This window comes from Camelina sativa, chromosome 9 (assembly GCF_000633955.1).
Source record: "Camelina sativa cultivar DH55 chromosome 9, Cs, whole genome shotgun sequence".
Classification (NCBI taxonomy): domain Eukaryota; kingdom Viridiplantae; phylum Streptophyta; class Magnoliopsida; order Brassicales; family Brassicaceae; genus Camelina; species Camelina sativa.
In genome coordinates, this window is record NC_025693.1 from 21740554 (window position 1) to 21764779 (window position 24226).

At 35.8% G+C, this 24226-nt stretch overlaps 8 protein-coding genes, 1 long non-coding RNA gene and 1 other non-coding gene across 14 annotated transcripts; 5 read left to right on the forward strand and 5 right to left on the reverse strand.

The window, feature by feature from the left end:
- On the forward strand, positions 7 to 2595 carry LOC104711660 (zinc finger CCCH domain-containing protein 45-like). 2 transcript variants are annotated; one of them, XM_019229751.1, is made up of 5 exons: positions 7 to 78; positions 613 to 789; positions 915 to 1039; positions 1159 to 1307; positions 1383 to 2595. In XM_019229751.1, exons 1-5 carry the CDS (start codon positions 22 to 24, stop codon positions 2339 to 2341), a joined length of 1467 nt encoding a protein of 488 aa, XP_019085296.1. In that variant the 5' UTR covers positions 7 to 21; the 3' UTR covers positions 2342 to 2595. The 2 variants fall into 2 exon arrangements, with proteins under 2 accessions (XP_019085296.1, XP_010426663.1); XM_010428361.2 differs by having other exon boundaries at positions 1159 to 2595.
- LOC104711661 (60S ribosomal protein L8-2-like) lies at positions 2880 to 4216 on the reverse strand. The gene is made up of 2 exons (XM_010428362.2): positions 3532 to 4216; positions 2880 to 3312 (listed from the first exon to the last, which is right to left on the reverse strand). The coding sequence occupies exons 1-2, from the start codon at positions 3969 to 3971 to the stop codon at positions 2976 to 2978; spliced, it is 777 nt and encodes a 258-aa protein (XP_010426664.1). The 5' UTR covers positions 3972 to 4216; the 3' UTR covers positions 2880 to 2975.
- Positions 9996 to 10422, reverse strand: LOC104715542 (auxin-induced protein 15A-like). Its single transcript, XM_010432936.1, has 2 exons — positions 10127 to 10422; positions 9996 to 10035 (listed from the first exon to the last, which is right to left on the reverse strand). Exons 1-2 carry the CDS (start codon positions 10420 to 10422, stop codon positions 9996 to 9998), a joined length of 336 nt encoding a protein of 111 aa, XP_010431238.1.
- On the reverse strand, positions 11331 to 12276 carry LOC104711662 (WEB family protein At3g51220-like). Its single transcript, XM_010428364.2, has 2 exons — positions 12105 to 12276; positions 11331 to 11986 (listed from the first exon to the last, which is right to left on the reverse strand). Exons 1-2 carry the CDS (start codon positions 12204 to 12206, stop codon positions 11534 to 11536), a joined length of 555 nt encoding a protein of 184 aa, XP_010426666.1. The 5' UTR covers positions 12207 to 12276; the 3' UTR covers positions 11331 to 11533.
- On the reverse strand, positions 12845 to 13957 carry LOC104711663. 2 transcript variants are annotated; one of them, XM_010428366.2, is made up of 2 exons: positions 13733 to 13957; positions 12845 to 13577 (listed from the first exon to the last, which is right to left on the reverse strand). In XM_010428366.2, exons 1-2 carry the CDS (start codon positions 13803 to 13805, stop codon positions 12964 to 12966), a joined length of 687 nt encoding a protein of 228 aa, XP_010426668.1. In that variant the 5' UTR covers positions 13806 to 13957; the 3' UTR covers positions 12845 to 12963. The 2 variants fall into 2 exon arrangements, with proteins under 2 accessions (XP_010426668.1, XP_010426667.1); XM_010428365.2 differs by having other exon boundaries at positions 13703 to 13957.
- On the forward strand, positions 14208 to 15688 carry LOC104711664. 2 transcript variants are annotated; one of them, XR_755377.1, is made up of 3 exons: positions 14208 to 14511; positions 14661 to 14931; positions 15107 to 15688. It is a non-coding gene; the product is annotated as an uncharacterized LOC104711664 (long non-coding RNA). The 2 variants fall into 2 exon arrangements; XR_755378.1 differs by having other exon boundaries at positions 14863 to 14931.
- On the forward strand, positions 17379 to 19031 carry LOC104711665 (naringenin,2-oxoglutarate 3-dioxygenase-like). 2 transcript variants are annotated; one of them, XM_010428368.2, is made up of 4 exons: positions 17379 to 17548; positions 17655 to 18004; positions 18089 to 18517; positions 18611 to 19031. In XM_010428368.2, the coding sequence occupies exons 2-4, from the start codon at positions 17897 to 17899 to the stop codon at positions 18905 to 18907; spliced, it is 834 nt and encodes a 277-aa protein (XP_010426670.1). In that variant the 5' UTR covers positions 17379 to 17548; positions 17655 to 17896; the 3' UTR covers positions 18908 to 19031. The 2 variants fall into 2 exon arrangements, with proteins under 2 accessions (XP_010426670.1, XP_010426669.1); XM_010428367.2 differs by lacking the exon at positions 17379 to 17548 and having other exon boundaries at positions 17590 to 18004.
- On the forward strand, positions 19107 to 21590 carry LOC104711666 (senescence/dehydration-associated protein At3g51250). Its single transcript, XM_010428369.2, has 4 exons — positions 19107 to 20094; positions 20355 to 20521; positions 21042 to 21126; positions 21216 to 21590. Exons 1-4 carry the CDS (start codon positions 19175 to 19177, stop codon positions 21394 to 21396), a joined length of 1353 nt encoding a protein of 450 aa, XP_010426671.1. The 5' UTR covers positions 19107 to 19174; the 3' UTR covers positions 21397 to 21590.
- On the forward strand, positions 21891 to 23805 carry LOC104711667 (proteasome subunit alpha type-7-A). Its single transcript, XM_010428371.2, has 3 exons — positions 21891 to 22190; positions 22515 to 22929; positions 23291 to 23805. The coding sequence occupies exons 1-3, from the start codon at positions 22018 to 22020 to the stop codon at positions 23453 to 23455; spliced, it is 753 nt and encodes a 250-aa protein (XP_010426673.1). The 5' UTR covers positions 21891 to 22017; the 3' UTR covers positions 23456 to 23805.
- TRNAD-GUC lies at positions 24105 to 24176 on the reverse strand. Its single transcript has one exon. It is a non-coding gene; the product is annotated as a tRNA-Asp (tRNA).

Genomic DNA, 24226 nt, shown 5'->3' on the forward strand with positions numbered 1-24226 from the left:
GGGGGGGGGGTTTTAAGAAATATGAAGAGATCGAAGAAACCAAGGGTTTCATGGCCTCCAGGTCCTAAGCTTTGTCAGGTATATTTATAATCCAGCTTGTAACTTTCAATCTTGATTCCCCAAAATTGATTCCATCCGTTTAGTCTCAATTACAATTTTTATCCAAATTTGTGGATCCTAATAATTTGAATTATGAATTCTCTTATCGAATCTCGAGATCTTGAAGTTTCCATTAAGCCCAACGAATTGATACTGATGATCTTGATGAATCGGTGAAAATTATGTAATTTCAATCTAATCCAATCCAATCGGAAAATAAACGGATAAGTCTGTTTGATACTTTCAAGAGAAGAGAGTCAAAACGTATTATATAGAATTTTGTTATATGAAATTTGATTTTAATTACCAAAAATATATTTGGATTGATTATTTGATTTGGATTATTGGATGTATGATGAATATGCATCGATTAATTACTCTGCAACTATAAAAAAAAATTATTATTTTACAATCTTTGTGGTTGATTTGGTTAGGAAGACACAGAACGATGATCGAGACTCTCACTTTTGTTCAGCTTCTAACTAATGTGTGGATTTGTGGATTTGGTGACAGGTTAAGATGTTTCGAACTGAGGAATGTCCGGCCAAAGTTGCTTCTCAGCCTCTACGTCATCTTAAGCTATCGTCATCTCGAGTACCAGATCTTCCACCTGGTTTTGAAGGAAACCACTATGCAGTTAAGCCTAATGTTTCAAACATTCCTCGCATCAAATGGAAACGACCTCCTCAGGTAAAAAAAAAAAAAAAAAAAAATTGAATCCCTTATATATAATCTAGAGTCAGGGTAGAATCCCTTATTAAGCAAGCGTTTGTATCTGATTTTATTATAATTGTGTTTCTTGGACAAAAAAACAGTTCTCTATCAGTGATGCTTGGCTTGTTGGAGGTGGTGGTGAGAGCACAGAAAGGCAAACTGAAAACTTGAGGATTTCTAAAGTTCTGCAAGCTATCTATCCGCATCGCTCTGCTATCCCTTCTCGGTATTTTCGTTTGCCTTCTTTTTTCTTGCATTTGAGTTTGAGACCTCTTTCTTTGGTTATTATTCGACATTTTGTTGGTGTATTATTATCCCTGCTGATCGTATTCTGTTTTCACGCAGACCCTCTGTTTCACCCGTTGTGGAAGCTGAATGCTTTGATGACAGCAAAACTCCTGCCATTCGTCTCACTCCTATTGAAGACGAGTCTGATTCTTCAGAGGATTCATCCCACAGTACGGTTGAATCCGGTTTTACCGCAAACAAGCAAGGTCAGTTGGAGACTAAACCTCCCTGTTCAACCCAAGAACTGGCTTCTGGTCTTACTACTACTGGTCTTGCACCAGACTTGAGTCTGGCTGCTTCTGCAGCTCTGTCTGTACTGATGAAAACCAAGGAACAGGGGAGTATGGTTGATACTGATCTACTTATCAAGTTCCTCAGCAACCCGAAAATGATCAAGAATCTGATCACTGACTCATCAGGTAAATCCTCTGAAACTAAGAATCCGCCCGTTGACACTAACATCAACTCTACTACTAGACTTGTTCCGCAACCTGTCCCAGCCTCACCCATGGTTAGAAAGCCGCAGCCAGTAATAATACCTCAAGAACATAGTGTTGCAGCGTCTCCGTATTTTACTAACCCCCAGAGACGAGTATCTCCTCCCAAGCCTGGAACTGGAAACATATCCCCACCTAAACCTATAAATGTTGAACCGTCTAGTATACCAATGCCCGCTCATTTCCATGTCGGTATAGCTAAAGAACAACCTCTGCCTGCTCGGTTCCCATCGAGTTCTCTGCCAATGAACCTTAACCTCCACAGACCTCCAAATGTTTTCTCAGAACCAAAGGTAATAGTAAACCCTCAACCCCAACACCAACCCGGTTACGCATTCCGTACTTCTGAAATGAACAATGTTCAATCGTCAATTGGACTTGGAAGGGGTCCTCAAACCGGTTTCAATTCTTATCCAATGAATATAAACCGGGGAGATACTAATGGTAGACCTAATCCGGTAGTACAACCCATGAAGGGTCTAGACTATTTCAAGAACCTTATAAGAGAACATGGGACAGATAATCATGAAACTAACCAATACATTTCACAAACTGGAATATTCAATGGACGCATTGATAATAATAAGATTCAGAAACAATGTATCTACTTTGGCACTGCGAGTGGATGTAAGCTGGGAGATAGTTGCCTCTATGTTCATGACCGATTTAGGCCCAACTTTGAGGCAGAGGCTCCGACGGCTAAGAGAATGAAGTTTGGAAGGTATGAGAAAAATGGTTTTTGAACATAATTTTGACTCTGGTTCATTCCAAATCACAAAAAAAATAGATTGCACTCTCTAGTCTTTGTCTATCCCTGGGTCAGGAACAAAAAAAAAAAACTGAGGTGATATACCACTTTCAATTTTGATCAGTGCACCAATTTTTGATTCATTTTAGAAAAGAAGGTTCTGTTTAGAGCACCAGTTTAATGATACACCAGTCTAAGAGGTTGAGAAAACATTCATTTAAATCATGATTACAACATTAATTTGCGTCAGGATTATTTGAGAATTATGTCCAGTAATTATTAAAGAAAGAATTGATAACTAGAGTTGAGTTTTGTAATCGCTTAAAAGTGAAAATGATTGGAAGAATATAGCAAGAGATGTACTGCCATTGCAAGAAATAGTACCTCGATAAGTAAAAATTATATGTAGTAAAAGAAACACCATCAAGATGACCCCAAAAAAATATCATAAATTAAATAATTCAAAATTCTACCTCTAAACGGCAGATTCAATACGATGCTCATAAGCTTTCAACACAAAAAAAAAAAACTAAACGTAAACGGCAACAATGGAATGGGGTGTTAAGACTTTAACAGAAATAAGCAAAACAAAATCAAGAAAGCAGAGAAGAGTGTGTTTCAAGTCAAGTCTAGTAGTCTGCCTTGGCTGCTAGTGTGGCTGTACCTCTGCGACGACCAGTTCTCCTTGCACCAATTTGACCAACCTTAGCACCAGCAGATTTATCACGCCTTACCGTACTGGCGTGACCAATGTGCTGATGGTTTCCTCCTCCGTGGGGATGTTCCACTGGGTTCATGGCAACACCACGCACAACAGGCCAACAGTTCCTCTTCACTCTGTACTTGTGGTATGCATTTCCAGCCTTGAGAAGTGGCTTCTCTGTTCTTCCTCCACCCGCAACTTGCCCAATCATGGCTCTGCACCCACTTGGCAAAACCTTCTTCGCTCCAGAAGGAAGCTTAATCCTTTTTATATATGGTAAAAACAGATCAATATAAATTGTTAAGTGCCACTCAAGTCAAGTTATAAAATGATGTTCCAGTAATATAATTAGGGTTTAGACATTATATAACAATAGTACGCAACTTAAAAATGAAGATTCCGATTTTAACAAAGGACTCAAGGAGAGTTCTTAACTTTGCATTTGGAGGCATGCAAACTATTAACTGATTTGGAGAAATTACCTAGTGGTTTTGCTGTCAGGATTGTGAGCAATTACGATGGCGTAATCACCAGAAGCCCTAGCAAGAGCACCACGGTCGCCGACATGGAGCTCGACGTTGCAGACTACAGCTCCCTCCGGGATAGATCCAAGCGGAAGAACGTTCCCGACCATAAGATTAGCCTTCTTACCACAGTAGAGATATTGTCCGGTGTACATACCTTCGGCGGCTACGAACAGCTCCTTCTGCTTCATGTAGCGGAAAGGATGACGGAAAGCGACGCGTGCGAGAGGAGCACCACGGCCAGGGTCGTGGATGATCTCCGTCACCAATCCTTTGAGGTAACCATTGCGCTCGCCGTAGTCGAGGCTCCGGAACTTAGCTGGACCCTTGCGGTGGTGAGTGTGGGACTTGAAAACGGAACCAGCACCCTTACGCTGAGCCCTAATCACACGACCCATTTTCCTTACCGCCACGTAACCTACTTTTTGCCCTAGGTTGTGTAGCCTAATTTATAGGGGATGTTCTCATAACAGAAACCCTAATTGTCGTGGGCCTCCATGTAACCTTAGTCTAATTAAAATTTAAAAAGCACAGGCCGTACTTATGTTAACCCAATTTGGTTATTTAAAAAGTTTACCTCTTACAATTCTTATTTATCTATAGTATTAATTGGGGAGCACACTTAGGAATACAAAAAAATAAAAAAACATGACATATATTCATATTGCCAAACAGGTTCAATTATTTATATAATTAAAAAAAAAACAAACAATATATGGTAAACAAAAACTGTTAGTCAAAAATCTAATATTTATGGAAACAATAATTACAAAATTAGTTATAAAATAAAAATTACCCTATAGTTTTGGAAATAGTTTAAAGTTTAAAGTTTGCTTCCATAAAAATCAAAGAATTTAAATCAAAAATTATCAATATATATATATATATATATATATATATATATATATATATATCAATTCATTGGGATCACACTTAGGCATACAAAAAAAAGAAAAAAACATGACATATATTCATGTTGGCAAACAGGTTCAATTACTTATATAATTAAAAATAAAATAAAATAAACAATATATGGTAAACAAAAACTGTTAGTCAAAAATCTAATATTTATGGAAACAATAATTACGAAATTAATTAAAAAAAAAAATTACCCTATATTTTTGGAAATGGTTTAAAGTTTAAAGATTGCTTCCATAAAAATCAAAGAATTTAAATCGAAAATTATATATATATATATATATATATATACATATATCTATGTAAACATATTTGATTTGATTTTAAATTGTAAAATATTTACGGAAATAACAAATCAATTTAATACAATTAGATAGAAACAAATAATCATATAACTATAATATTAATTAGGGAGCCCACTTAGGGATACAAAAAACCAAAAAAACATGACATATATCCACCATTTAAACAAACAATCAGAAAGTTTCATTTAAAATAATTAATTACAAAGTTATATTTTTAATCTGTAATTTTTATGAATGCAACCTTTACAACTTTGAAAAAGTTTTTTATTACTTCTACATGATCAAATTGAATTGCATATACTGTTTTGACTCATTATTTTTTTTATTTTTCTTTTATTTTTACCAAACTAATAATAATATTAGTTTTTAAATATTTTTAAGTTCATTTTTTATTTTATCAATACCTATTATAATGGACTTCTATAATTATAGCTCCTAAAGACTTTGGGTTGAATTAAATTAGACAAATTTATGTTTTCTGTCGAAATGTATATATTATAGGTCTTCTCACTATTTTTAATAAATTGTCTAATATAAACAATTTAAACAAATTTTTAAAAATTAAAAACCCTGCACAAAAGTGTGGGTTGGTCCATAAGTTTACTTCACAGAAATTAACCCCAAATAATTTTAGTTTTACTAATACATAATTAATTAAAAAATCTAATGTAGAGGGAAGATCAGATACGAGACGCGAACGGGTAATTTAAAAAAAAAATAAAAACATTATATAAACTATTTTTCATAGAAAAAGAACAAGAAATAAATATATCAAGATAAGATTATAAAATTACGATAGTTAAATTAAACTTTATATGAATCCAAAATTTATGGTGAAGTGGTTATTATTTCAAACGTTAGAAATTTGATGAAGGTAAACCAATATAAGTTTATGTTATAAATGTTATACCAAAGAATTATATTTACAAATAAAATGTTATGTGAATGTGAATCTTTTACCTACTTCCTTATTTGTTGGACTAAAATATACGATTTCAAATTGATAAAATATTATTAAAACTACGATTATAAGATAAAAAAGGGACATACCGTATATTAGATGTGACGGGTTCCAGAAACACATAAACAGATATACTATTTTTTCTTACTATTTTTTAATGTACTTAAATGTAATCATCTTCTTTCCAAACCAAACTGAAAATAAATTGGTACAAAGTTAAATTATGAATGTTAATAACATTTTTAACATTCATAATTACAAATGTAACTCCGCATAATCCAAACCTAATTACAAACTTAGTTATTTTAAAATTAACCCCGCACGTATGTGCGGGTCCAATCGCTAGTTTTATTTTAAAATGATATCGCCAAGAACTCATTTTAATAAAATATTTATTACAAAAAATCTTTAATTAAATTTATTTATTAATTTATTGGGATTCTAAACTATTTAATAAAAATTTCAAAAATACAATTTGTTGGAATATTTTTTATATTTTATTTAAAAAATAATCTTACCTTCACATGTGATTAAATAAAAATAATTATCTATTATACACACATCAAATTAAACAAATTTTTACGATTAAATGTCATGAGATTACATTACAGTCGTATTATTTCGTTCACATTTATTCGTTGTAACCTTTCGTTTCCATCTTTTCGATATCACTTTTTATCCATGTCTTTTCGTTGTAACTTTTCATAATTTTTTTAAAATGAATAAATGCAAGCTACAGTCGTATCGTCTCTTTGCAACATTACAATCATCTTTTTGTATATTTTATGAACCGCTACAACTTGTGCTCTTGTTGTCAAATATGATATGTAAATGATTATATTTTAAATTTTCTTTTTTTTCTTAAATGCTAAAATTATGAATACATTATATAAGACACTATAAATTTCCTAAATAACCGTTTAATAAATTACAAATATTAAAAATATTATTTGAGGAGCATTCTTAAAATGACATAATTTTTATTTTTTAAAATTCATTTCAATTAATTATTTTATTATTTTTAGCATAACTCAAACATATTTTTATTTCTATTTCCAAAATCAATTTTTACTTCATAAAAGTGAGTATAAATATTACTATTCAAACAATCAGTAAGAAAATTACCAATCCTCTAAAATTTGAATATAACTTAATAGAAAATTATCACATATTTTATTTATTTGAATCAAAACTCAGTTATAATATTCATAAATAAAAATTAATATATCTATTTTCATAAAGGCAGTATTGTAAATGAATATATAATACAAACAACTATCATTTTATAGATGAAACATATATTTATATAAAACAACCTATAGTCATTAAACATTTTGGCAATTATAATAGATTATATATATATATATATATGGTTAATCCATTGAGTGTACTTACTACTTATTTTTCTCCGTATAAGATATTGGTTACCTGAGTTACAAATAAATAAATAATGTAATAAATATTAAAAGGAAACAATAATAGTTAGAACTTATAACAATAATATTTAGGTGTATAATGTAGCATCAACAATGTGCGTGTCTAAAAAAAATGGTCGGCCAAGGACGGACGGGTTCATTGCTCTCACGCACTCCTCTTCTTTTTGGCAGTCAGAATCCAAAATCCTTTAAAACTTTTAAAATATTTTGATATTCAGTATCTTTTGTTGTTAAGATTTCAATTTGAGCGTATTATGACTAGAACTAAATATACAAATTCCCTTAACATATATGAAGTTGTAGATAAGTCTTTGTCGTCAAGATAGTTTATTGGACAATCATCTTAACCGCCAATATTTATGTTGATCACCGGTTTTCCATCTTCTAATAAACTGAATATTTCCAACAGTATAAAAATAGAAATATTTTATTTTTGTTTTCACCTTGAGATTTCATAATCATATATTTTTAAAAAAAATAGAAATCTAGAAATAGATATTGTTTTCTAAAATACAATAATCAAAAAGCATGAGAATAGAAAAATATATACGAACCAATATGCTCTCATTTTCTGAAGAACCAACTTGAACCACATTTATAAACAGCTAAAACAAACCTTTTGGTTTGGATTCATACCAATAGAATGATGACCCTCAAAGAAGTTGGTTAAAGAATCTTAAGATTACTTAAACGGAAACAAAAAATCATAGAAATATATTTTACTATTGTAGACACAACCATAGATATCAAATTTACCAAACAAATTGCAACGGTTCATGAAATAAATCAAAAATTTTAATGGTTCATCAAATAAACGAAATTTGTCGTGGTGTAATTAAAAAGTTGCAACAATTCATTTAAATATATTCTAGTTATTTAAAACTAATAAATAATAATTTATATATGAAAAGTTCATCCAAGTGATATGATCTTAAATATTAAATATACTAATGTTGTAATGGTTCAATTAAACGGCTAAATATATTTTAATAAATTAAAAATAATTATTATGAAGATGTATATTTAGAGACTGAATATAATTAAATATTACAATGATTCACAAAATATATCAAACTGCAATAGATTTCTCACAGTGATGAGACTTCACTTCTAACAAATTTTCTTTTAACTAACAAAAATATAAAGAAAATTTGAATACAATGATGAGAAGTCATTTATATATAGATTTCTAAAGATGCGAACATTTGAATAGACACAACTGTTTGTAAGAGACACAACTCTTCATTTAACAGACACAACTTTTGAGAGAGACGCAACTGTTGTTATTTGCTTTCAAAAAAGAAAAAAATTATTTTACGAACATGTACGACAAAAAATCGCAACTGTTGTCGGTATTTATTCAGATTGTTATTATTATATAGATTTATTTTGCAAAATATTACTTTTTATCATGTCAGAAAAATCAGATTATATGCATTTGAATTTTCGAGTATTTTCTATTAAGGGCATGCAAGGAGAGGAGCTAGAGCGCGAGCTATCTATATGTCAACACTACAACTCGTTTAGGCACATAGTACTTTATTGTAATGCTTCAATACATATATAGTTCATTTCATTAATTTGTTGTTTAATCTTTGTGTCAAACTCAAATCTAGTATCTCCTCCAAAATTATAGTCTGTCTACAGTCTACACTATGGACCTCTTAATGTAACGTTAATTACCAATTATATATTTGGCTGACAAGTGACAATAGATACAAAATTAAGAATTAAATAGTTTTTTTATAATAAGTTATTTTATTTCGATTTTGTCCAAAAAAAATAAGTTATTTCGATTATATCTATATATACTTGTTTATATATGCTTAATTATCAGTTAGCACCGCCGGTATATATACAAGTATAGAAGTATATTACAAAAAAAAAAAAAAGTATAGAAGTATTGGATTATCAAAGCCAACACGTACGTCGTCAATCGCAGGGCATGCCATTTTAATAAATCAACTTGCATGCTGCTTAACAATATACGCATGACTAATGCTAATTTTTTTTCGTTTAAAAAGGATGAGTTGTTTAATCATAAAATAAAACCAAAAATACTACAGAATAAAATCTTTGATAAAATATATAGTATAGTCACGTAGGAAGCCCATTTTCATGCTTGTAGTCTGTCATATATTCCATAGGCACCTGCGTCGCGTTTGTTTTGTGTGTTTATAACACTGATTAAGATCAGAATTTCTACACCTAGTCTATAATACCGTTAATTACTATGTTATTTTCTCAGCATATGTAAAATAGGAACAAAATTAAAAGTTGGATGTAAAATTTGACATTCAGATCGATATTGCTGGCCCCATTATAATATGACACATATCGTTTCATGAACCATGAGTAATACTAACACTGATTATAACATGTCAAAATTTGACATTTTGTTATTAGTTCATAATGAAATTTCAATGTTTTATTTATTTATTTATTTATATGCCATGTTAAATGCAAAATTACAGAACTTTTTGAGAGGTATCTTTAGTTTCATGATCACTACGTACGATACATTCATATAAATAACTAAATTTGTATGCGATCGATGTCAAAGAAAAATTCTAAGTCAGTATGGTAACTAGTAAAGAATATTTGTGTGCATAGAAGACGTACTACGTTTTGCGATATGTTATCTTCCTTATACCCATCAAGCAAAATTAAAGAAGCATATATAATCCTCAGCAATCGAAAGTCGAAAGTTACACGGTTATATATGTAAACTAGACCAGATATATATAGCTCCAGTTACGCCTCGATCATGAGTGAGTGTATATATTGTAGATATAGCCATCGTTAGACAAAATTGAAGAAAGGTGGAACACAACAAGATAAGCTATCATAAACAAAAACTTCTACATTAATTATATTGACTTAATCCTCTCATCAAGTGAGGAAGAGTAAGAGGCTCAAAGTATAACTAAGACCTAGCTAGCTTATAAGATGTGATGGAGTCTAAGAGTGAGAGAAATATGTTTTGGTCACAAGGAATAGTAAGGCCTCTCTCTTGCCTAAACCCGAACTCTTCCTCCGCTGCTTGCAGCATCATCTTGAAGGTTGGGTGATTGAGGAATGTGATGGGGACGACGTGACGATCTCTGGAGTGGCCCACGTAGACAGCAAAATGACCCTTCTTAGGGACGTGTTCGCTGCTCTTCTTCCCCAAGCTTGAACATCTCTTCAGCATCTGCTTCAGTGACTTACTTGCTTGCTTTATCTCCATTGTATTCTAATATATATACTCTCGTTGTTTACAATACTAATGAATGAGAATGTCTCCAATTATGTTTCTGTTTCTTTTGACTCCTAGAGAGAGAGAGAGATAGCTAGTGCCGCAAATACACATAGGATATATATACTACAGATCGAGGCAAGTTTGACTGGATAAATCTTGCGTTCGGAATTGGAACATTATTTTTTTGAAAACGATGGCGAGTTTTCTAACACCAAAACGGATTGATTAAGAAAATTTAGTGATCTAGTTATTTAGTATTAAATCCTAATACGTATTACAGACACACAAACATCATCACGTACGTTACCAAAGAATATATATACAATTCTTTTGTGCAGGAACTAAAAAACACAAGAAGATATATATATATATATATATATAGACCAAAATGAATGAAACATGTTAAATAAATATTTTTGTGTATATATTCTGTGTATCACATAAAAATCGCCATCGCCATCGCCTTTTTTTTTTTTTTTGTGTTCTAATGTATATATTCTGTTTTTTTTTTCAAAAAGAAATTGTAGTTAAAAAATGGTTATGCCTTAAACGGACGACTCAATGCCGCACACCTAAGCTAAGATGCCTAATCCGAGTTTATATGATATGATTCTAGGCACTTTACATTATATAAATACATATAGTAATATATATTTGCTATTAGCCTTCCGCAAAACTACTAAGGATCCGTTTGAAATATGAAGTTACTCTTGTGGATGTAGGTTATGGACTGATGATTTTTCTAAATGCTTGAGGACAAAATTTTCATCTCGTAACTGGTCATACCTATCCGTATATAACTTTACTAACAAAAAAAGTTTGGATAATCTAAGATTAATTAATTAGTCTGGCTTTCGCCTTGGAATTTTACAGTACTTAACAAAAAGAAAAAGAAATTCACAAAACTCTCGTTTAAAATCAAAATTTAATATATATCCCAACAAGACTTTGTGGATAAGTAATTAATTGTTTAGTAATATGTAACAAAATCTAAGTTGAATGAATCCCCCAAAATTAAAAACAATGAATTTTGGGGATATTATTTCTTTAACTCGTAAGGCACGCATAAGTAAACACGAGATGCGGATCTCTAAAGTGGTTAACTAGACCGGTTTCTTGCAAAGAGCCAAGAAGCCAATGGAGCTAATTGCTTCATCTTCTTTGTCTGCTTCTTCACCATAGCTTTGCTTTTCTCCTCTTTTCCCACAATGACCTTTGTCAACAATGGTGGGTTCGCAAACTTCACCGAACGCCTCTTCTCCAGACGATCATCATACACTTCATTTTGGACATACCGGTTCATCTTGATCTCGGTTATGTTGTCGCGTTCGTTAACCGTGGATTCCTCTATGAATTTGAGGTCATCATCTTCGACTTGAGGATGTTCTGGGAATTTTCTGAGTGAGTGGTTAAGCTTTTCCTTAGTGGTTTCAAGCTCTTGTGTGAGGGTTTCGATAAGCTGAGACAAAACCTTGTTCTCTTCCTCAGCTTTCTTAAGACTCTCCTGCGCTTCAACCAGCTCTTCTTGGATGCTTTTATTACAACTGCTTCTCTATAACCACACGGTGGAAAATTATTGCAAACAAAAGTTAATCATTAATGATATAGATAAACATGTCTTATACGATTAATAAATGCAAAAACTATGCATTTGATTATAGATAAGAGACCTCTACGTAATTATCTCCGAGAAGGATTCTCTCGTCGAAGAGAGTGACAGCCTCTTTAACAGACCTGAAAGGAGCTCCGGTTTCGATCTCGGCCCGAACCATTACAGCTGATTAAGTGATATATGTTTGTTGCTTTAGTTGTATGAGTTGGTCCATGTCATGAAGAAACCTCAGCTTTTTATAAAGAGAGAATTAGTCACCAATTCCCAAAAAAGATTGCACCTGTTGGTTGTTGTCACTTAAAAACGGATGGTGACTAGATTAGTGACTAAATCATACACTTAATTTGACCACGTTAACGATTAAATCAATTTCAAGAACAAACTAAGATACACATTGCTTTCCCTTATATTTTTAAAAACAAACTTTGTCTTCATTAAAGAGCACTATAAATTAGTAGTGATAATGTGATTGGTTCAACCATATGTTATATATAATCATTTTGTGTTATAAAATGTAACACATTACCGACGAAAACATTCCACTAAATGACAAAAAAATGATGAGAAGTTGTTAAGCATTTTGAAGTGCTTGCTTGCTTTTTTTTTTTTCATATTAAAATTAGAAACAAAAATGTCTTCGCTTTTACTTCACACTAAAGAAGAAAGTTTTTGGGTAAATACTAATAGAACAACAAGTAGAGAGATGTTCGTTGGAACGTCCTTCTTCTGTTATCTCATGTGTTCTGTTAGTTTTCTTTAACTTGCTACCACCACCACCAAAAATCATTCATCTTCATCTCGACAACGACTTGTCTCCTATTTTTTCACTCACATAACATAATGGGCCTTTTTGGACCTAGAAATTACAGATCACTACTTCGTGACTGATTCAAAGCAAAGCCCAATAAGAATCAAAATTACAAAAGCAACACTTCTTTGACCTCCACGATCTTCTCATCATTACTATTGTACATCAATCTGCTACGTTTCCTTGCAAATTCAGCTGGAGTCTTCTTCTCTCCTTTACACAGCCCATCAACATCTTCTTCTGACTTGTCCGTGGTGAAGTCAAACATCAAAGAACGAGTAATTATGCTCATACTCTTCTCTTCTTTCTCTTCAAATATCTGAGAGGCTCTCAAGTGTTCAGCAACAATCGGGGATGCGATCTTAATCTTGACATCGTTGTTATCTGAAAAGTTCGGGAATTGGGGAGTGTTTGCTGGAGTTGGAGCGAGAAGTCTCATTGGAGAAGTGACGAGGTGGATGAAAGGACGAGTCTTTATTGAATGGATATGCTCTGTTTCTTCTTTGTTAACCTCCTTGTGTAAGAGGGTTTTGACTTGTCCTCTCAAAAGAGCTTCACCAGACCCAGGCGTGTTCTTGATTCTGCTGCTTCTCCGTTTAACCATGAACCCTGAAGGAGGCGTCTGCAACGCTAAACCCACGATCGGCGAATCGTTGGTTATGTCGATCAGCGCAGCATAAGACCTATCTTCCTTGTTTCCTCTGTTGGAATCCTCTGTTTTATCTAAGAGCCAAAAAATGAATACAGAGGGTGAATATGAAAACAACAACTGATAAGAAGACTAATCAAGAACAGGAGATAAAGAATCACTGGTTAAAGATTGCAGAGATAAAACAGAGGAAACATACTTGATGAAAAGGGAGTTATAGAGTCAGAACCAGAGTTAATGATTGCAAAGATAGCCTGCGAGCTAGTGACTCTTCTGGTTGATGATGATGATGGAGTCTCCATTGGATAATTTGGACTTCTTCTTGTAGACAGACAACAACAAAGACTGAATTAAAGGAGAGAGAATCTGGGAAAGAAGTATGATGAAGATGAGAAACTTGTTTAGGTCGCAGTATTTTTATAGGCATGTGTGATAAAAAAAATGTTGCCGTTAGAACGTGTTTTTTTTCTTTCTTTCTTTCTTTTCTTTAATAGACTAGCCGTTGTGTTGTGGCTCCTTCTCTCTTAGGAAGTGGAGGTCCGTTTTCTCATGGCAAAAAAGTAGCCGTCTTTGTTGTTCTGTTTGTGCCTCTCACGGACTTAAAATTAAAAGGCTGCAATCAATAAATAGCCCATCTCTGTTTATAATAAAATCAAAAAGGTCAACTTAGGCCATCTTTATCGGCACAACTTGTGCTGTGTTCTTAGGCTTTTTTTAAATGAAAATATTGTTTTGGTGATCTTAGAACATGTTGATAGTTCTTAATCGAGAACTGTTTTTGGGCGTGTTCTACTGTGACGTGGTGTAGTATGATTGGAAACAAATTTTTTTGCAACCGAGAGCTCTCGTTTCATTCTTCATTCTTCAATCATCTCCGATCAAAATCTCATCTTTCTGATTGCAATGCATACTCTCAAGGACAAGGTCTCCCAAAAGCTTTTTAATCTCTTCGCTGATTCCCCAAGCCAATCTGCTTCTCCACGCTTCTCCAACTCCGATTCTCCAAAGGTATCTCCTTTTATCTCTCTGTTGGGGTCGTTTTGTCTTTTATCCATGGAATGGAAGAGTCAGAGTCTTCACTAGGAATGAGTTTTGTTTGCGAGATTCAATGTGCGTTTGGGGTTTTGATTTCATTGGAATGTGATTGTGTATCGAAGATCAATTAGAGTGAAAATGCACGTCTGAAATTGAAATTGACATTGAATCGACGACTAGAAGGGAGAAAGGATTGATCTAGTAGTCATGGAAGAATCTAGGGTTTCGATTTCACTGGAGTTGATTGTGTATGCCCTGCTTGCTGTGGTATCTTCATTCGAAGATCAATTAGAGATTGATTCGAGTTCATTTCAATGGAGGCAGAAAAAAAAGCATTCTTCTTGCGGCTTCTACAGATTTCTTCAGTTTTGGTCAGAACCTCCATTGGTTAAGGTACTCTTCTTTCTCAGCTAGAATGATCTGAAAGCACAATATCATAACCCTTGTTGAAACTATTTTGGGATAATTCTCAGTCTAGCTAGCAACTTGTTAACTGGTTCGATTCCTAGGGAGGTTTGTGGTTCAGGTTCGTTAGTGGAGATTGATCTCTCTGGGAACTTTCTTTCAGGAACCATTGAGGAAGTCTTCGTTGGATGTTCTTCTCTTATAGAGTTGGTTCTTACTAATAAAAAGATCTTGGTAACCTTACGCAGCTTGAGTACTTTGATGCTTCTGAGAACTGATTATCTGGAGAGATACCAACAAAGATCTGTGGATTGCCTAATCTGGTGTTCTTGAATCTAGCCAAGAATAATCTGGGAGGAGAGGTGCCGAGAGATGGTGTTTGCCAGGATCCTTCCAAGGCATTGCTTTCAGGGAACAAAGAGTTGTGTGGCAGAGTGATTGGATCAGATTGCAAGATCGATGGAACTAAGTTGATGAGTGCTTGGGGACTTGCAGGGCTCATTCTTGGGGGTATGATCATCATCTCTGTGTTTGTTTTCTCTCTGTGCAAATGGGTTATGACAAAGAGAGTGAAGCATAGAGATGAGCTCAAGAACCCAAGTTCGTAAGTTTTAAACATGTTTGGCTCAAGAACCCAATTTATGATGATCTGTTTCATGTTTTGGTATTAGTTCCTCTTATTAGGATTCATTTGTGACTTTCATTGAAAGTTATAGAGCTGCTGACTTTTTCACAATTTGAAATTTATATTATTTGCAATTTACAATTTAAATGTTAATTTTTAAAGTTTTTAAAACTGTAATATGTTTAAGAATATTATATTATTAAATCTTATGATCTTAAACATGTTCTTCCTATAACTAACTTTTTAGCAAAAGATCTTAACTACTAATCTTAGATTATTTTCCTAATATATTTAATCTAAGAACACAAAAAAAAGTTATGCCTATAAAGATGCCCTTAGGCATCTTAAGTTCTTAAAGTTAAACCGTACACCGACTCAAACACATATTCACTTATTAGAACTAATTACTATTTAGCTGTCATTGTCATCTCACCCCACTTGAATATCCTGTCTGGTTTAAATTCTAAACTTCAACTCACTTCACAAGTTTGATAAACTAGTAAAAACCCAATACTCTTTACAAATCCCATCATTTTACCTTAACCAGCCCAAGGAAAAGTTTGTGATAAAATATATGTTTAATTCTGTCCTCATTCTGCCGAGATAAAAAAAAAATATTTTCCTCTCTCTTCTCACCTTGATATTTTTTAGAGAGAGGGAGATGATTTCCGATCGTTCTTCCGCAGTCTGGAATTCTCCGGCAAAACCATTCGGTTAGGTGTAACCGGCTTCAGCCCGACATCCACTGGCTTCTTATGCAGTGGTTGATCGGTTCCTTGCCCGGAATCTTCTGGCTCCTCTATCAGAAATGTCCGGTTTCGCCGTCCGGTTAGTTGTAATCGGCTTCAGCCCGACATCCACTGGCTTCTTATGCAGTGGTTGGTCGGTTCCTTGCCCGGAATCTTCTGGCTCCTTTAGCAGAGATGTCCGGTTTTTCCGTCTGACAAATCGACTTCCACATGCGGTTTGGCCGACTTTATATTTACTTTTGCTTTGAATCGGTTTTAGGCCGATTTCTATAGATTTTAGTTTTTTTCCAATAAATGCCTCAAATCTGGTTTGGTGATTGGTGTTGTGTGATTAAATCTATTACTCTCCGACTAGATCTTTTCAAGATCTCGAGTTACATAAATCGTTTAGAGATGGCGTCCTTGGTTGAAGGAACGAAAAATTTTCCGACGCTTATTTAGATTTCCTTTTGCTGTTAAATTCTCTCAGAGAATTCTGTTCATGGAGCTTCGATGAATTAGTTTTTGTGGTTACCAAAGAAATCACAGTTCGACTGGTTTCGACGATGATTTTCTCACCGGAAGCGGTGCTCAAACGGCGGAGGTTGTTATCGGAATTCTTCCGATTACTCATCCAACACGTATTGAGGTATATCCTCTTGATAACATGTGTCTTTGGATTGAGTCAAAAGTTGATATTTCTTTTTCAGTCGGCGTTACCTTCGTGGGCTCATGTTTGAACCTTATTTTTTCTGTAATCTTTTAAGAGGCTTGTATCCTGGCTTGGACTTATGTTCGAATGTTTAATATAATATTTCACTTGGAAAAAAAAAAAAATTCTGTCCTCATTCCTTAATGGGATTTAGTAATATTTAGTAATAGCCATGCAAAAATGGAATGATGATTGGGACTTTTTTTGTAACGCAAGCCTCGTACCAGAACATGTGTCTCCGCCACGTGACTTCTCCACTGACCCCACACCCATTTGTCAGACGTGGCTTTCTATCTGCCGTAAAAATCGTACTACTTTAAGGAAACTCTAACGTCAATTCCCAATGTGATAATGTAGCTAGAAAACATAAAGAGATTTTGAGTTCGTAATTCTTTTCGTTAGAAAAAATGTAAATACATGTACTTTCTTTTTTATTTGAAGATTTAGTTGGTTGAGTTTCTAGAAGAGAAGAAGAGAGAGTGGTACCGTGGTAGGTAGCTAGCGAACTCTTCGTTTGTCAGTCATCACAAGCTTTGAAAGGTTTCTCAGCTACCATTCTCTTCTTATATATATATTCATAACGCATCTTCTCTCACTCTCCGTGTCTTGTTTAAAGTATTTTGTCTTGTTACTAAAATGGCTCCAGGAACTCTGACTGAGCTCGCCGGAGAGTCTAATCTCAACTCTAAATTCGTCCGGGACGAAGATGAACGCCCCAAAGTCGCTTACAATGAGTTCAGCGACGCAATCCCGGTGATCTCTCTTGCCGGTATCGACGATGTTGATGGTAAAAGAGGAGAGATCTGCCGTCAGATCGTGGAGGCTTGTGAGAATTGGGGCATCTTCCAGGTGGTTGATCATGGCGTCGATACCAATTTGGTGTCGGATATGACACGTCTCGCTCGTGACTTTTTTGCTTTACCTCCGGAAGAGAAGCTCCGGTTTGACATGTCCGGTGGTAAAAAAGGAGGATTCATCGTCTCTAGCCACCTCCAGGTATATAATCTTCTAGGTGAAATACGTAATCATGTTTTAATCTTGTAGTTAATTACGAAATAATTATACTGTGAATGCATGCAGGGAGAGGCTGTGCAAGATTGGAGAGAGATCGTAACGTATTTCTCGTACCCGGTGAGAAACAGAGACTACTCACGGTGGCCAGATACGCCGGAGGGATGGGTGAAAGTAACTGAAGAGTACAGTGAGAGGCTGATGGGTTTGGCTTGTAAGCTTCTTGAGGTTTTGTCTGAAGCCATGGGTCTTGAGAAAGAGTCACTTACCAATGCATGCATCGATATGGACCAAAAGATAGTTGTTAATTATTACCCAAAATGCCCTCAGCCTGATCTAACCCTAGGACTCAAACGCCACACTGACCCTGGAACCATCACGCTCCTGTTACAAGACCAGGTCGGTGGATTACAAGCCACACGAGACGATGGCAAGACGTGGATTACGGTTCAGCCTGTTGAAGGAGCGTTTGTCGTCAATCTCGGTGACCACGGTCACGTCAGTATATACTCTCTCATTCTCTCCAATTATTATTATTATTATTTTTTTCTCTCTGTTTGTAGTTTTGACTTGGTTTAATTTGATTTTAAGTTTCTGAGCAATGGGAGGTTCAAGAACGCGGATCATCAGGCCGTGGTGAACTCGAACTCGAGCAGACTATCCATAGCCACGTTCCAGAATCCAGCTCCTGACGCCACAGTGAAGCCACTTAAAATAAGAGAAGGAGAGAAGGCAATCTTGGAGGAGCCAATCACGTTCGCAGAGATGTATAAGAGAAAGATGGGAAGAGATTTGGAGCTATCTCGCCTCAAGAAGCTAGCTAAAGAGAAGAAACGTGACCACGAGGAAGCTGCCAAACCTGTTCTCGATCAACCAATCTTTGCTTAGAAATCTTTATTTCTCTCGGTTACTTTGTTGCGTTTGGTTCGTTCCTGTTCTGTTTCGAACGTTTGGTGTGTTTTTGTGTTAATCATATAATTAATGACAATTAATGCACTTTTATTATGACTAATAGTAATAAAAAAGTGGTAAATGTAGATTGATACGTGTGGATTCAATATTATTGGTTTTAAAAACACAATTCCTATTTTACGTAATGTCCCTCTCGAAAAATTAAAAATCTATCAAACCCATTTTGTTCTAACCGCGACGGAGATGAATCCTTCACACGGTGGTGACGAGAAGCAACGGCCGGCGATGTATCCGGTAATCGATCAATCAATTCCTGATAATCCTTTTGCTCAGACGAATCCTCCTTACCCTTCTTCCCCTCACCTCTACCCATCTCTCTCGTCGCAAAATCTCGGACCTAATCTCTTCCCTCACCACCACGGAGATGCATCCGGAAACCAATCACCGTCTGCTCCGCCTCAGGCGACGGAGGAGGTTCTCATCCGTGTCCCCGGGGCTATTCTCAACCTAATCGACAAATCCTACAGCGTCGAACTCGCCTGCGGTGATTTCACCGTCGTTCGAATCATCCAAGGGGATAACATCGTCGCTGTTCTAGCCAATGTTGGGGATGAGATTCAATGGCCGTTGACGAAGAACGAGGTTGCGGCTAAGGTCGATGAATCGCACTATTTCTTCTCGATTCATCCGCCGAAGGAGGGATCTGGGTCCGATTCGGATGATGATATTCTTAATTACGGTTTGACCATTGCTTCCAAAGGGCAAGAGAATGTGTTGCTTGTGCTTGATCAGGTTTTGAGAGACTATAGTTGTTTCACAGAGCAGAGAATGTCTGAAAAGGCAAAGGAGACGGGTGAAGAGGTGCTGGGAAGTTCAGTTGTGGCACAGACTTCGCCGGAGGAGCTTAAGGGTGAGAGGAAAGACGTTGTGGAGGGTCAATGTGCGGCGTATTGGACTACACTTGCGCCTAATGTTGAGGATTACAGTCACAATACTGCTAAAATGATAGCTTCCGGGTCTGGTAAGCTGATCAGAGGGATACTGTGGTGTGGGGATGTGACTGTGGAGAGACTAAGGAAAGGAAACGAGGTTATGAAGAATAGGCTTAGTCGTGCTGAGAAGGAGAAGGATGTTAGCCCTGAGACACTGAGGAGAATCAAGAGGTATGGTGATACTTAGGAATTTAGTATCTTTGACCTTGGAAGTAAGTGGATAGGAATCTAGTAGGTTCTTTGTTTCATGATCATTAGAAAACTGAGTAGTAAGAGATGCTTTTGTTTGCAAAAGACCAGTTCTTTGAGAAGAGATGAGAATCTCTTGTTTAAAATTTTAATTACAATGTGCATTCTTCATGGTATTATTTCTTGAATGAACAAAATTTTATGCCTTTGCTAATATCCATTTTTGTGGTTTCTATGTAAAGGGTTAAGAGAGTGACACAAATGACAGAGAAAGTTGCGACTGGTGTTCTTTCTGGTGTTGTCAAAGTCTCGGGATTCATCACTGGTTCAGTGGCAAACTCAAAAGCTGGAAAGAAGCTTTTTGGCCTTTTGCCTGGAGAGATTGTTCTGGCATCCCTCGATGGATTTAGTAAGTACATTACTTTTTTTGGTTTTCTCAAATTTTCTCTGCCATGCTTGGAGGGAGAGTCATGGAAATTTCTTAATGCGAGAATTGCCTTGCTTTCTTTCATCTCACCAGCAGTTATAGTTATTCTTGTTTACCCAAAATTACATTTGATGGCTAGTACCATAATTCCCGAGTTTTTTGGAATAGAACTTTTTCCATTAGTTCTTTGATATGGTGGTTGTCTGCTTCTTGCCCTGAACAATGTTAGGCTAATAGGCTTTGGAGCATTATATTCCTTTTGGGGTGCTTGAGTTGAAAGTTACCAAGTGATTTGCAATCTTTCTTCTATATTTAGTTGTGGGCATAGATTTTGGGTCGCTTCTAAACTGATCTTGGAAGTGTCTTCCTCTACCTCATTGGGCTCTCTTCTAACAAACCATTGATATACACTCAAAACCTGCTGCTTCTTTTGTTGAGGCACATGGCATTAGTAACATTGCCTTCTTTGCTTCGTGTTTAATTACCTGTTTATCTCGTGCAGGCAAGATCTGTGATGCTGTTGAAGTGGCTGGGAAAAATGTAATGTCAACTTCATCAACTGTCACAACAGAACTCGTCAATCACAGGTATTGATTAGCAAAAGGCATCTGAAAACAGTCACTTATCTCAGCAGGTGATCAAAGTTACCTAATGGTTTTTTGCTGTGAGACTACAGGTACGGCACAAAAGCAGCAGAGGCAACCAACGAAGGGTTAGATGCAGCAGGACATGCTTTTGGAACCGCATGGGTTGCTTTCAAGATCCGAAAGGCACTTAACCCCAAAAGTGTCTTAAAGCCTACAACATTGGCCAAGTCCGCTGTTTCTGATTTAAAGGCCAAGAAAGGGTCCAAGTAAACAGCCTCTTAATTCAACTGTTCATCTATACTTCGCATTTAGTTTTCATTGTGGAAAAGTATATGAAGATTGACTGATGTACTCAATATTTAGTTATTTTGTGTATATTGTGATTCTATGTAAACTATATAAACAGTTTCTTGTAATTTTCTCACATATATGCATTGAGAAGAGATATGCTGCTTTAATAGTTATCGATCACAAAATCGATAACAATTAATGTTATTGAAAGCTGTTCTATATTTCAAACCGCTACCTCTTGTCTCTTTTGAAATCCGACATTGTTTACTGTTTTCTAGTGAAGTAATGATCATGATTCATGAAAAACCATGTTAGGAGTTTTAACAATTTTGAAGAATTGGGCCATCTTTTTGGGCCTTGGGGCCAACTTCATAAAGAAGCCCAGTGATGATTCTTTCTGATTGGCTGGAAGGAGTTTGTTTACCGTGAACGTGACCGCAGGTGATTAAGCTAGAACTGGGGATCTTGGCTTGTCGCCTAAGTTGGGAGTCGTTTGTTAAGTAACAAAAAAACGAAAGAGAGGTTTTGAAGAAGGGAGAAAGAACGAAACACTCACAAATACCCCCAGAAAAATAAAGGAGAGAAGAAGAGAAGTGAGAGATGGCGAGATACGATCGAGCAATCACAGTGTTTTCCCCAGATGGCCATCTATTCCAGGTCGAGTATGCCCTGGAAGCCGTCCGCAAGGGTAACGCCGCCGTCGGTGTCCGCGGCACTGATACTGTTGTCCTCGCCGTCGAGAAGAAATCCACCCCTAAGCTCCAGGATTCTAGGTATTGTTCCCGATCTCTCCCGATTCAAGTTGTTTTTTTAGTCCATTTTGCTTTGTTTTCCGCACTTTAATTTTTGACTTTTAATTGCTTTCACCTGGATCGCTTGATTTACTCAATTGCTACTTGTCTTGAATTTGGGTTACTGTATCACTTTGTAATTGGGAATCTAGGAATGTTAGATTGTAAAATTAAAGCTAAACCCTAGTTGAAGTTTTCTTCTTTACGAGTGTTGATTCATCCTGTTCCAACTATGTCAGATCTGGCTGATGGTCCTTCCTAATCGCACGAGTTTTGATAAATTTATTGTTTTGTTTTCTCTTACAGATCAGCTAGAAAGATTGTGAGTCTTGATAATCACATTGCATTGGCTTGTGCTGGGTTGAAGGCAGATGCCCGTGTCCTGATAAACAAAGCGAGGATAGAGTGTCAAAGCCACAGGCTTACCTTGGAGGACCCTGTCACTGTTGAGTACATCACTCGCTACATAGCTGGTCTTCAACAGAAGTATACTCAAAGTGGTGGTGTCAGGCCTTTTGGTCTTTCCACTCTTATCGTTGGTTTTGACCCTTACACTCGTACACCCGCGCTTTATCAGACTGATCCATCTGGTACGTTCTCTGCTTGGAAAGCTAATGCTACTGGGAGAAACTCTAACTCTATTAGAGAGTTTCTGGAGAAAAACTATAAAGATTGCTCTGGCCAAGAAACTGTTAAGCTTGCTATCCGTGCTCTGCTTGAGGTTAGTTTATCCCATCATGTTCTATAACGAAACCAAATAATTTTCTTCTAGGCTATTGCTGGGTGCCCTGTTGCTAAGCTTGACAATGAGATCGTACCTATTGGTTTATTCCTAGCCTAAGCTGCTGATGTAGTGAGCAACATGCTATACTTAGAACCACATGTATAATTCTCCATTTTTGAAAGGTGGCTTTAGGTTAGATGCAAAGCGTACAAAAATTGACAGTGTTTGAGAATGTGAAAGTCTTCGAAAATATAGAAGATCTTACTAATTTAGTTGGATGATAATGTTGGATGAGCTTACTTAGTAGAAGCACAGGTAGTGGATTTTGTCAAAAGCTGATAGGCTTTGCATTTTACAGGTAGTTGAGAGCGGGGGAAAGAACATTGAAGTTGCTGTAATGACACGAGAGGAAGGTGTTCTGAAGCAGCTAGAAGAAGAAGAAATCGATATTATTGTGGCTGAGATCGAAGCAGAGAAGGCTGCTGCAGAAGCGGCCAAGAAAGGCCCTGCGAAGGAAACATGAACCAGATGTTACAGTAGCAGTCTCAGACTCTGAGTTGTAATGTTGGTTCAAAGTCAGATATTCAAGGGTTGGAGCGAAATCTGGACCGCGTGGAATGGTTTGGTTTTGTTGGATTACTAGTTTATTTGACATTGTTGCTTTACATCATAATTGACAATTTAGCAGAGTACGAAACTTAGCCATTTGTCACTAGACCTATGGCCTGTTCAACATGCTTCTTAGAGGATATTGCATTTGCATTTTAAGAGCTTTTCAAGCATTGTTGTAGGTTTCTCGTGGATGCATGGTTTCTTACAAAACTTGTCCCTCTCTCCTCTTATTTTGTCTATTCTAGAAAACATTTCCGTTCATCCTTGCCTCTCTCCATTAACTTGTTCATCTGTAACAAATGAATAACATGAAGAGAACAACATAACAAAGCGGAACCAATTAACTTGACCTCAACATTTTAATAGCAAAATATCGTAATCCTGAAGATTATTATTATGCAGACACGCAATGCTTTTCAACCATAAAAAATGCCGTAGACAGCAGCAGCAATACCTTCTTCTCCTTAAACGTGTTCATAACTTTACAATCAAACCAAGCTGGCAATCAATCAAAATGTCGTTTTGACTTGTAATTTCTTCAAAAAAAAAAAAAAAAAATTCGCCGTTGCCGGGGATCGAACCCGGGTCACCCGCGTGACAGGCGGGAATACTTACCACTATACTACAACGACATTGTTGTTCGGATTCCTACAAAATGGTTATTATACGGATGCTCATCCAA